Consider the following 13,138-nt stretch of genomic DNA (forward strand, 5'->3'; position numbering starts at 1 on the left):
TTGCAGTTTAAATAAACAACTAATCCTACGTATTTCAACAGGGCATCTTGCTTTATTATTATTTATTATGAATTTCTTAAATAACCAAACTTAAGGAGGTCACTTGAGCGTGGCTGATGATGTTTTAAAGTGATCAAGAATATTCCATGCAAAAGAGCTTTCCATCAATTCCTCTGTCCTCATTTTATTTCCTTGCATCCTCTCCTCACATCCTAAGGGGGTCTGAACTGAGACTTGAGGAAAGGAAAAGAGGATGAACAAATAAGAAATAACAAACACCCTGACCCAAAGCGTTCATTTTGGCCTATAAATGACCTTCTAACTGAAATGTATGGTAGGACTAGAGTCTACAGGTTCCTTGCAAATTATGAAGACAAGGATTTATACTTTAAAACAGGAGCGTTTATTAATAGCCAACACCATGAATTGGGAATCATTTTCGTTGCAAATAAAATAACTAATATTTATTAGCCTACGAAATATAAACACGTTCTACTCCGTTTATGAATAAATGTAATGCAAAAAGAAAAATGATTTGACATATCTGAACGGGAAAATGAAAACATGCTTACAATAAAACAATTGATGCAACAGTGGCGCACACAAGAGCCGCGTTTCACCTTTGTTTACATGCGTAACAATTCCTTCCGCGTGGAAAAATAAGACCTGGACAATGGACGGGTGATTTATCTATAATCAAAGAACTAAAATCACGCAAACCTGTACATTTACTTTGAACATTTGATGAAAACACACAACAGATGTTAGCGATGAAGAGATTGGCAGTGAAGCTAAGGGAACACGAGAGCGTTCCTGCGGAGGAATACTGGAGTGCACAGCGGCGCAGCTGCGCAGAGACGCAGGAGAGAGAATAAATGCTGTACTGTTAACATATTTATTTTTTTGCTCATAATCACACGTATCGCGATTATGCCGGGAATGATGGACAAAGGGTCGGAATATCTGGGGAAAGGTCGCTCAAATGGAACGAAAAGCCCGTCGAACGCCTCGAATGGACATTTTTCAGACGAGAGCGGCAGTGACGACGAGCACGGTATAGCCTCAAACACCCCTGCGGAGGTTGTTTATACATTTTGATAAAATACAGACAGTTCAATAAGTTCGAGACCTCACACAATTGTTCTTATTTTCAGATGTGGGCATGCGTGTGGGATCAGATTATCAAGCTAATATTCCAGAATTTGATCCAGGTAGGAAAAAACGCTGCATTCCGCCTTTTAAGAACCTGACTGACTGTGGTAGCCTCGGTACGCCTGTCGCCCCTATTATATGGTATATAATAAATATACCAAAAGTCGCTTTGGATGATTTGAAGCATCGAATGGTCAATAATAATTTTTTTAATCAATAATAATCTTTTTGTTTGGTTTTGTACTCGTGAAAAGGTTTTTGTGAAAGGATGTTAGCTTCCTCGCTTAGCCACTTATTAGCTAATGGACCCAGTAACTTTGACATATGATCAAATGTGAGTCTCAGGTTTATGTTGCTATTTGTTTATTTATAAATCATGTATTTAATCAGGGAATAAGTAGTTAACGCCTAAAAGTTGGTGAGTTATTAAAATAGCAATGTTGTGTGCCATTCAGAACTGAAGTGAAAATCCTATTAAATGACTATTTAATTTCTGAACATAGTCAATAGGATATAGAATAGTAAATGGTAACCAATTTAACCCTTAAAGTCTTGCTGTAACATGCAACACTCAGTACCGTTTTCAAAACTATTGGTAAAACTAAACTCCTTAACAGTTTTGACAGGACAGAAATTACCTCTCGAATTTCACACAACAAAGTTACTCTTTATTGACGTTGCTGACTTAATTGCTGACTTTATGTAATTGTTTTTTTTTTTTTTCTTAATTCCCAAAATGTTTACAAATGATTACTCCTGAAAAAATATATTTTTGTATGTACATGGGTCTCTGATGGATTCGACAGGAGAATTAAAATGCAGTGAAATTCAAGCATTGCATTTGTTGTTTTTAATAGTACATTTAGTTTAAATTAAAACATTTTTTATCTCAACAAATCTGTTAATATTAGAATTATACATTTTGACATGTAATACATACTTTTTGTCTTGGAATTTCGTAGGTTCCACAAAATACAGTGATAAAGACAGTGGTGGAATGTTGGTTTGGTCTCCATATCACACAATAGTTGACTCTAAATGTAAGTATTCGCAACTTTTTTTCTTTTGTCATTTTATTTTTCTATTGTGAAAATAGGCCTGGGTGATACAATGGTATTGGTATTTATCAATGGTATACCTTTATCAATAATGATAAAAAAAATGTTCGATGTAGACCTTATATAGCCCTGCCCCTTTTTTAGCATTGTGCTCGTGTTCTGTCTTCTGGTTTGCATTTCCACAGCATGAAGTTAAAGCAGAACTAAGTAACTTTTTTTACCTTCATAAATAGTTTTCTAAGTCCTTACGATGGTTAATTGACTTGTAGTGGTGTGTTTGAGGCGAGCACTAACCCCCTCTGGCACGTCTACGCCAGAATACAGCACTTGCGAGTTGAGCTGCGCCGACCCGACACAATCTCGCCTCATGTTCACGTTCACGCGAGAGTGACAAAATGCTTTACGGTAATTCAAAAACATTGTATATATTATGACTTTATAAGACAATTTTGAAAATTACCCACCTCCATCGAGTGTACTGTATTTGCAAATTACCCACCTCCTCTTTCTTGTACTGTATTTGCAAAACTACTGCGCTGGTGAGCGTTGTAGTCCAGAGCTGCGCTTGGAGTATTTACAACAGTGTGATTCACTGAAGGAAACTGTAGGGGGAGCTTCGCAAATCTTACTGAGTTCCGCTTTAATATACAAATTTATGAATGAACCATTCAGTCTATAATCTTCCCGGTCTACTGACATTTGTTGACATTAATGATATCAGCTTCAAGCATTACAATGCTATTTAACAAGTTGTGTTACTGTGGGGTTCGGTTGCGGCATCACCATGTGACATCAGAACATACTAAAAATGTGAAAATGAGTGGCATGCCTGCTGGCAATGAGGGGATTATGAATGGATTGATCGAACAGCCTATCACACAGCAGGAATAAATGCAACAACAGCCAGTCAGTGCGTGTCACTAGTAAGTCTGCATGTTCTGCGGGGTTGTCAAAAGTACCAGTACTTTGGTACCAAGTCGGTTCTGAAATGTTAAAAATGTGACGATACCAGCACGATCAACGCTTCGAAAACTGGACTGAACATCTATCAGCAGACCGGTCCGCTGATAGCCACCTGCTTTCAAATGCTCCCGTGTGTCTGTGTAAGCGCTTGGTGAAGAACGTTAAAGATTTCTATTTGCATGTTTTTGAAGCGATGATCATTGTAGCCAATCACAGACACATCTGTTGAGCGTGTGAACTCAATGGCCAATCAGAGGTGTTTAAGTTAACAGAATCTGCTCAAAATGCTAGGAGGGAAATGCTGGTATCTGTGTGAATGAGTGCCTTAGTTTCATCTACTACTCAAGCTCAAACAGGAAATCCAAATTTAGTTTTAAGGTTTAGGCTTATTTGGGCTTATTTAATTTTTTTAAAACTAAAGGCTTATTTTGTGTTTTTTTTTTTTTTTTGTTTGTTTTTTTTAAACTAAACCCCTCTCACCATGAATATAGCCATAGAAGCTGGTATGGCATTAAGAAAAAAAAAGAAAGAAAAGCTCAAACAGGCGTTACGCTACGGTGTACATCATCTGCATCTCTATATGAAGCCATGAAGAAATGGACTTCATCTCCAGAGCCGCTTCTGAGAATGACTTTACAAGCTTTTCACCGTTTTCACTTTTTTTTTTTCAGGCGTTTAGAGCCCCCCTACAAAAAATGCGAGGCACAGCAGGTGGCTGAAACGCAAGGCGCCCGGGGTGCATAAACAGCATGCAAAACCACTGCAAGTAGAACAATTAAAAAAGGTGCCTCTCACTCCAAAAAAAGGTGGCCTAAGCCTCTTCTAGCTGACTAACGATTAGTCGACTATTAGGAGGCAGCCCACTATTCTAAAATGTAATTCATAAAGTTAGGATAATATTATTATTTTTAAAAATATCATACAACCAATATTTTTCACCCTTTTTAATTTACAGTTCTGTTGTGCAGCATCTTATTTGATCAAATAAAAACGCTATGTTTTGTTGTAAATTATTTTCATTTTATCACATTAAAAGGTTGATTTAAATTATTAAAGTTTTATTAATTTAATTAATTAGACCATTTTTGATGATAAATTTGTATTAAATCATAACTTTATGGAATCAAAAAAAAAAGGAAAACATGGAATTAAGGAAAAAATAAAATGGATTTCATGGGGCCCTTTTTAACCCTTTGATGTGCACGATCACAACGGTGTGATTAGAACATTCAGCGCATCATGTGATCAACTGCCAAATTCATATGTGCTTGTGCACTTTGGCTGCCGCTAAACCAGAGCCGGATGCACTCAGCGTTTTTCATATATCGCATATATGCAGTGTTTTCAACCACATAATGTTTATTTTAGGTTTCAGACATTTAAATACACAAGTACTAACAAAACAATACATTTAGAGTTTGTAAAATACACACGGCAATAACAATCTTTTGCATTATAATTAGACAACACGTTTTATTCATATCAGATGCACATTTTGTAAGTAACTTTAAAGTTTACTCTGTTCTTCTCCCAGTTCACCAGCTCACTTACTTTCATGTATTTTGGGAGAAGTGGATGAATTTGCATGTTGTAAATCCAACAGATCCAATTCTCTGTGCGGCGCAAACTAACATGGCGGCGCCCATCGCACATGTAGCTCATCTAACGCGATCGTTATAAAGGTGTTTAAACAGCAAAACGCATCCACTTGCACATATTTGACAGGAATATCAGATTTGATCGGAATATCAGATATTTCATGCTATAGTTAACATTTTTGAGAATTTTGAATAAAGGAAAAATATAATAAAATAAAAGCAGATCAGTCATACAGCGCTATTGTGGCTGCAGTGTGTCACGTGACAAGCAATGATGCGTCACAATGGAAACAATAAAGTGATGCGTTCTAAATAATGGTCGCCTTAAACTCACGCTGGGAGCTCAGCCAGAGTGTTTTAAACTTCTCTGTGAAAGGGTTAATTGTGAATGAACAAGTTATATATGTGGAAAACATTTCCTTCTCCATTAATGTTAATTAATACATGATAAACATCGATGTTGACTGATATGGAAAAAAATAGTGATATTTTGGCCACATCGCCCAGCCCTATGTGAAGAATACTTTCATATTTATATTGTGTATAATGTTGTTTGTGTCTGTAATACTTTTTTCCCCCACAGTGGACGAGTACATTGCGATTGCAAAAGAAAAGCATGGCTACAATGTTGAGCAGGTAAGCTACAGCAATACAGTCATCGAAGATGTCTTTCTTGTCAAGGATGGCTGATGTATGGATGCCTTCTGTGCTCTGCAGGCTCTCGGCATGCTTTTCTGGCATAAACACAACATTGAGAAATCACTTGCTGATCTCCCAAACTTCACCCCCTTCCCTGATGAGTGGACGGTGGAGGACAAGGTGTTGTTTGAACAAGCATTCAGCTTTCATGGGAAGAGCTTTCATAGGATCCAGCAGATGGTGAGTCACTGCTAGTATTACTGCTGGAACATTGACATGTCTTGAAAACTAAGAGGGTTAATCTCATTGTAAACATTTAAAGGGTTAGTTCACTCAAAAATGAAAATTCTGTCATTAATTATACACCCTCATGTCGTTCCAAACCCGTAAGACCTTCGTTCATCTTCGGAACACAAATTAAGATATTTTTGATGAAATCCAGAGAGGTAATAAAGACATTGTTAAAATAGTCCATGTGACTGCAGTGATTCAACCTTAATTTTATGAAGCGACGCGAAAACTTTTTGTGCGCAAAAACAAATATAACGTGTCTCTGTTCACGCTGTTCACATGAGCAGCATGACGCATGCATGTGATGCTGACGCAGGAGCCGGCCAATAAGGAGCCGGCGTTCTGACATAGAACCTGGAAGTGCTGAACATAAACAGCATAGGAGAATGACATAAAATTAAACCACTGCAGTCACGTGGACTATTTTATCGATGTCTTTAGTACCTTTCTGGACCTTGAATGTGGTAGTTATCTGTCTATGGACGAGTCGGAGAGCTCTGTGATTTTATCAAAAATATCTTCATTTGTGTTCCAAAGATGAACGAAGGTCTTATGGGTGTGGAACAACATGAGGCTAAATAATGAGTAATAAATGACAGAATTTTTGGAATTTTTGGATGAACTAACCCTTTAATCTCAAAATCAAAAAGAGAAATATAAGAAATTGCATGAAAACAAACTTTTTTTTTTTAGGATCGCAGAATTACCAACATTTTACCAACAAGTTTTTAAATCAAATGTTCTCATTATAATTCATCCAGGTTTCTTTATAATGTAATACAGTGATACTACGCATTTTATTTGGTTATCAATATTCATTTACTTTTTAATTTTAATGAGCATAATTTAAAAGGCAGTACAATAATTAATTCCTGCAATTATGTATAAATATCTTGCAATTTGATTAACTTTTTTGCTGTGAATATTAAGTTTATTTTTTTGCATCAAGAGGTTATGTGCTTAATTATCATTACAATGCCAAATTAAAATGTATACTTGTAAAAATGCATTGCAGTAGTACAGTATTCTGTATTAATGTTTTATTTTGGAATAATTTTTGTTTTGTGAGATTCACCCTATTTAAGTAATTAATACTAGAATTTGATAATTGATTGTAGTTGCCAGACAAATCCATATCCAGTCTTGTGAAGTACTACTATTCGTGGAAAAAAACACGGTCCCGGACAAGTCTAATGGACCGGCAAGCCCGAAAGCTGGCGAACCGGAGTAATCAAGATGAAAGGTCATTTATTCATTCACTTGCCCTTTTTTTTTGACCATCTTTGAGCTCAATTACTAGTGGTCATAGTTTAGTCTTTCTAAAGTTTCAGGGAATCATTTTACTTTTGTTTTTTATGTATTAGTGAGGAAGAGATGGAAGAATCCAACCCCGTTGAGGCCAATGACAGTGATTATGACCCTACGAAAGAGGCAAAGAAGGAGGTAATGTCATTTTATAATAAACCCATTTCAATCATGACAACTCTCAAAATGGTTTTAACATGTTAATGTATTTGGTCTTGGTGGACTAGATCTGATACACTACTGTTGATTATTGTTGCTGCTGCTGCAGAGCAAGTGTTGCTACTTAATAAACGGACACATTGCTGAGAGCATGTAAGATATGCTGCTGCTTCTGCATATATAAGACATACATAAATCCCGTAACATGTCTTGGCAGGTGGAGCTGGGGTAGGTGGACTGTTTCAGAGCTTACAGCAAACAGTGAATTATACTAGGGGTGGGCAATATGACCAAATTCTTATTTCATGATATGAGAAATTTTATTTCACGATGACGATATATATCACAATATAGTTTTATCTAATTTCTGTAATTAAAAATATAAAAAAAAAGAAGGAATATAGTCAAACAATAGGGCATACAATATAATATACAATACAATATTTAGCGCCGTGTGAGCAGCGCATATTTTTTTCCAGTCTGCATGTTAACCAATGAGTGCATTGGCACTGGGAGCAAGAGCAGTGCGTGTGTCAAGCAGGAATGTTGCGTGAGCAGCAGTGAAGTGAGGGTTCGGCACAGTGAGGGTGAGTCTATTTTTTTTCTGTGCTGCTCATGCTCAATTAAAGTGAAAACACTTTTGATGGACAAAATAATATTTCGTACAAAAATAGTGCTCAAAATGCACAGAATAAGCATGTCTAGTGTGTTTTAACAAGAATTGGAGTATGTCAGAAAAGAAAATGAAGTAAACTAGCCAGAAAACATGATATATAAACGTACTTTTAGTTATAACACAGACGGGTGCTCTAGTACTATTCAAAATAAAACCCCACTGGTGGTCTTTTTTTTTTTTTTTCACAGAGATTGCTGTCTTGTAAATGTGCACATGGCAGATGATGTAAACACAAAGCTTAGTCTACCTCATTCATGTGCAGCAATGGATGACACAAGTATTTTTGTTTGTTTTTCCCCGTTTACATGAGAATGTTGTTCACCTCCCAATATTAAGAAACATTCAAGACTAAAAATTTATAGTTGTCTTTCTAAAGAAATGTTCACTTTATATGTAGCTTGGAGCCACTGCTATGACGCTGTACAAATGCTTCCCGTGTGAATATTTGTGCGAGTCTGCAGCTGCAGTGAAGATGTAGTTAAGCTACTCTCATAAAATACTTGAATGACATGTTGATTTTTAAATCTAAATTTAACTTTAAACAACATATTTTAGCAAAATGAATATTTTTGTGCTGAATATGAATTGTCTACCTCTCTCCCGCGTTCCGTCTGTCGACACGGATGCACTCGCCGGCGCTCATTCAGTAAAGGTTGAAGTTTAATGCAGACTGTCAGGACGAGCCTTTATGCAAAATGGAAATGCTCACGTGAATTTGTAACATTTACAGATAAGGATATAGACGTAGAATACATTTTTTCGCTAAGGAAACACATGCATCTGTCAAAGTTCCTGACAGGTCAAGCCATTACGCTAATGCATTAGCTTGAAGCTTAAAACAAAGAATTCCCGTTTTGATCATCTTTGATAATGTACCTTTCCCGCAGCTGCTCAATCTGTTCCCTTCACTATTTTTAGATGCATTTTGTCCATAGAAATGCATTATTCACTGCTGTAATTTGACGCGACTGGCCGAAGCTCTTCCGTGCACGGTGGGCAGACCCAACTAATCGATAATGAGAATTGTTGTCGATGATTTTCATTATCGATTTTTATCGATTTTATCGAATAGTTGTTGCAGCCCTATACACGACATAGCATAATCTCTAACGATAGACATTTTATACCGTGGCAATGATATAGATCAATATGTGCCATATTAAAGAGTGACATCTGTTGTTTGAATTTTGTTATTAGTCCTGCTGCTGCCGAACATGACGCAAATCTTTTTTTGGCGTTTTTGCCTTTATTATGATAGGACAGTGATTAGACAGGAAGCGAAGTTAGAGAGAGAGAGGGGGACGAGATCGGGAAAGGACCACGAGCCGGGACTCGAACTCGGGTCGCCCGAACCGCATTGCCGCTATATGTCGGCACGCTGCCCATGAGGCCATCGGCGCCGACATTTTCTCACAACTCTTAAAGTTAAAATGCTGCGATTTATTTTTAATGCGTTAAACTGAAAAAATTGATCACATGCATGAACGAGTTAATAGTAATAGCGTTTTTCTACTTGCATTCTTTACTGTAGTAAAGTAGAAAAACGCTGTATGACAGATCCCTTTTTGCTTGAACGTCAAATTATATTTAACACAGTTGTGCTTGTTATTAGACTTGGTAAGGAGCATCAGATTTATTTGTGTAGAGCGTTTCACACACGCCAGTGATTTTGGCAGCACAAAATCAAACATAGCCAAAATGTCTAGATAAAATTTGCTCTTCAGATTTTTTACAAGCGTCAGTTGCTTTGGAGCATCAGTAGAAGACATGAAAATATTGCCACCGTCACAGCCCTAGTCTACAGTTTCATGACTGAATTAGATGTATTCAATGCCATGTGACTGTATACTTTGAACATTATTTTTACACTTCAGCTTTTTACAGTAATTTGTTTTTCTCCTGATAGAGTCAAGCAGAACCTCAGACACTAAGTTCCAAAATTGGATTGGGACGGAGAGACCACCAGACCCTACAGCACCGTCACCACAGCCAGCGGTCCAAGTGCCGCCCACCCAAAGGCATGTACCTCACACAGGAGGATGTGGTGGCCATCTCCTGCAGCTCCAATGCAGCAAACTCTGTCCTGCGTCAGCTGGACATGGAGCTGGTGTCCCTGAAACGACAGGTATGGATGGAGAACAAATCATTTTGGAATAAGTAAATGACAGTCAAAGCCTTTGAATGTTTTAGATGTCTAAAATAGTTTAGATGTCCTCCTCACATTTTTACCTGGTTTTCTTTAGGTTCAAAATGCCAAGCAGTTGAACAGCGGACTTAAACAGAAGATTGAAGATGGAATTGATGAATTCAGGCTGCCTGAGGTGACTCGCTTGTAGTTAGACTTTTTCTCATGCACACTTTAACCTGAAACGTGTGGTTTTCCTTGCATATTGTCATCATTTAGCCAACTGTAACGTCTTTGTTTCAGTGCACCCAAAAAATTAACGCCCGCTGGACAACAGATGAGCAGCTCTTGGCAGTACAAGGTAAATAAACAGTATCAAAACTATATCAGTTTTACAACTGTTCATATGCAAATTTCATTCATGACATCCTTCTTTGTGCCATTCAACCAGGAGTAAGAAAATATGGGAAGGACTTCCAGGCTATTGCTGATGTCATTGGGAATAAAACAGTGGGACAGGTAAAGAATTTCTTTGTGAACTATCGGCGGCGGTTTAACTTGGATGAGGTGCTTCAGGAATGGGAGGCGGAACAGGGAACTCATACTCCCAATGGAGATGGAGCCAATTCTGGTGAGGATGGGAAAAACAGCAACACCTCCTCAGGGAAGAGCACAGATGAAGAAGAGGAAGAGGTATGTGTTAACCTGTGAAGCCTGACTTGTAAAATAATAGACAAATCTATTTTTTATGGAACTTTGGAGAATCCTAATCAAACTATATTAATATTTATGGCCCATATAGTTTGATATAGTGAGAATATGGATGGAAAACACATCAGTTTTTGAGCAAAAATATGCAGTTTTGTGCAGATGCTGATATTTATAAGATAATAGTCTGATGCTTGTACATGAACCACATTTTTAGAATTATACTAAAAGTCCTTTTTCTTGTTATAAAAGTATAAACTGTCTATCAGCTGACAGAAGGCATGTAGTAGATTGTGTGCAACAGGTTTTACAGCAAAGTTTTGATCATGTTAATTTAGAGGCTTTAGAAATTGTGTATCAGATGTACAGTGGGCTTTATAGGGTTAAAATGTCATATGTCTGACTGAACAACTCCTTATGAGTTGTTTTTGGTTAAACTGTTCTTTAACATCCTAGTTGTGCTCTACATAAAGAAATATAAACTTATCTTCAACCTTCTCTCACAATTAGGGTCAGGTGACCCCAGCCTCTGGTCCATCTCCTGTAGCCACATCATCATCCCTGACAGCAGCCACCAGCTCCACCTCTCTCAACCAACCTCCACCCCTTTTGCGTCCATCTCTTCCTGCCACCCCAGCATTACACCGGCAGCCGCCGCCTCTGCAGCAACAAGCCCGCTTCCTTCAGCCCCGTCCTGCCCTGAATCAGCCACCCCCACTCATTCGACCCTCCAACCCCCTCCCTCCACGCCTCAACCCCAGACCGGCAGCACCCATTTCCAGCACGGCCTCCACAGCACCAGGGCAGCAGCCGCCCACTCTGGTGGGCATCCCATCTGAGACGCCCTCCTCCTCTCTACACTGATGCGTTTTATAAATCTGTGGCATTGCAGTTGAAAGTAATAATTAGTTAGCAGTGCTCATTGTGAATACTAGAAAAAAAAGATTGTTTTAAACTGTATATATTAGTTATGTAACTTTTTATTTATTTGAACTGATTTTTTATTTTAGATTTTGTAATCATGTCGTAACATTGTACTTTAAAGTGTTAGTTCACACAAAAATGAAAATTCTGTCATTAAGTACTCCCCTTCATGTCGTTCCAAACATGTAAGTCCTTTGTTCATCTTCAGAACACAACTTTTTGATGAAATCCAAGAGGTTTCAGTCTCCCATAGATCTCAATTTAACCGCCACTTTGACGCTCCAAAAAGTTCATATAGAGATCGTAAAACTAATCCTTATGAATTGAGCGTTTTAGTCCCAAATTTCTAAAGAGACTTTATATAATAAACATTTAATTTAGGCTTTTATTCACATTTAAAACTACTCACACATCAGTTGTGGTAAACAGAATCTCAAGCATGTTTGCTTGACACGCACGAGAGCCAATGAGGTTCGTTCTCGTGTAACGCAGCATATTTGAGCTTCCGGCAGAGGTTTGTTCTCATGGGGCAAGCAGGTTCGGTTGAGCTGCTGTTTATGTTCGCTGATCAGTGTTTATATGCGAGTAAAAGCCTAAATTAAATGTGTTATATTATAAAGTTTATATAATATTATAAATATTATATAAAGTCTCTTCAGAAAATTTGGACTAAACCGCTCAATTCATATTTTTATGATCTTTCTTTTTCGAACTTTTTGAAGCGTCAAAGTGACAGTTGTGTAGCTGTCTATGGTGGGACAGAAAGCTCTCAGATTTCATCAAAAATATCTTAATTTGTGTCCCAAAGATGAACAAAAGTCTTGCGGGTTTGGAACGACATGAGGGCGAGTAATTAATGATAGAATTTTTAGGTGAACTAACCCTTTAATCTTCAAAAAATTGTGTTGTCTCAGCACTTTTCCTTGTATCTACGGTGTAACGGTGAACCTTTTTAAACCGGGTTTGCTTGGCATCTTGTTGTTCCTCTGTGATTGTGATTGTCATGTCATGTTGTTTCATATTTTAATATTTGGTGCTACAGAATGACAGAAAATCACCTGTCCAGATTCTCTTGCCATCAAAGTGCTCTTAACAAGTAAAAAAATATAATCTCATACTTAAGAATCACTAATGAAAATCATAGAAGAATCTTGCTGTCACTTTTTCATGAGTTTTTTTTTTTTCGTAGTTACCAAAAACTTTCTTAGTCCCTTTTTTAGTATAAAACACTTTGATGTCATTTTATAATTTTTGTTAATTAACATTAATTTGGTTTACTTTATAAACCTGTTTGACATGCAAAAATGTGTAAACGATCCACACTTTCCAACCAGACATTAAGCTGTATTTCATTAGTGGTGTGCTGTTGGTTGATCAGAAGTTGCATGTAGCATGACCCTATTTTCCACCGCTGCGTAACAGTGCAGGATTCTGAGGTTTTAGGATGGGGCTGAACTTTGGATTGAAGATCAGTGGGCCATGGTTACATGCACATCATTCTCCAATTAAGGTCTCTATTCTGGGTAAACCTTTATTCTGA

The 13,138-nt window shown here is 37.5% G+C and overlaps 2 protein-coding genes across 2 annotated transcripts in view; one reads left to right on the top strand and one right to left on the bottom strand.

Annotated features, from left to right (window-relative positions):
- elavl2 (ELAV like neuron-specific RNA binding protein 2) overlaps nt 1–13,138 on the bottom strand; it is a 71,805-nt gene that overhangs the window by 34,604 nt on the left and 24,063 nt on the right.
- rcor3 (REST corepressor 3) lies at nt 820–12,233 on the top strand. The gene is made up of 12 exons (XM_048170097.1): nt 820–1,054; nt 1,155–1,211; nt 2,115–2,192; nt 5,355–5,407; nt 5,489–5,650; nt 6,820–6,944; nt 7,066–7,144; nt 9,748–9,966; nt 10,085–10,162; nt 10,270–10,327; nt 10,418–10,659; nt 11,185–12,233. The coding sequence occupies exons 1-12, from the start codon at nt 931–933 to the stop codon at nt 11,536–11,538; spliced, it is 1,629 nt and encodes a 542-aa protein (XP_048026054.1). The 5' UTR covers nt 820–930; the 3' UTR covers nt 11,539–12,233.

The sequence above is a fragment of the Megalobrama amblycephala genome, linkage group LG2, assembly GCF_018812025.1.
Source record: "Megalobrama amblycephala isolate DHTTF-2021 linkage group LG2, ASM1881202v1, whole genome shotgun sequence".
Lineage (NCBI taxonomy): Eukaryota > Metazoa > Chordata > Actinopteri > Cypriniformes > Xenocyprididae > Megalobrama > Megalobrama amblycephala.

Excerpts from the sequence above, each read along its gene's own strand:
- rcor3 (XM_048170097.1), top strand. The coding sequence starts at position 931 with ATGCCGGGAATGATGGACAAAGGGTCGGAATATCTGGGGAAAGGTCGC. Across the intron at positions 5,651-6,819 it reads TTCATAGGATCCAGCAGATG|TTGCCAGACAAATCCATATC; the intron begins GTGAGTCACTGC and ends AATTGATTGTAG. Across the intron at positions 6,945-7,065 it reads CGGAGTAATCAAGATGAAAG|TGAGGAAGAGATGGAAGAAT; the intron begins GTCATTTATTCA and ends TTTATGTATTAG.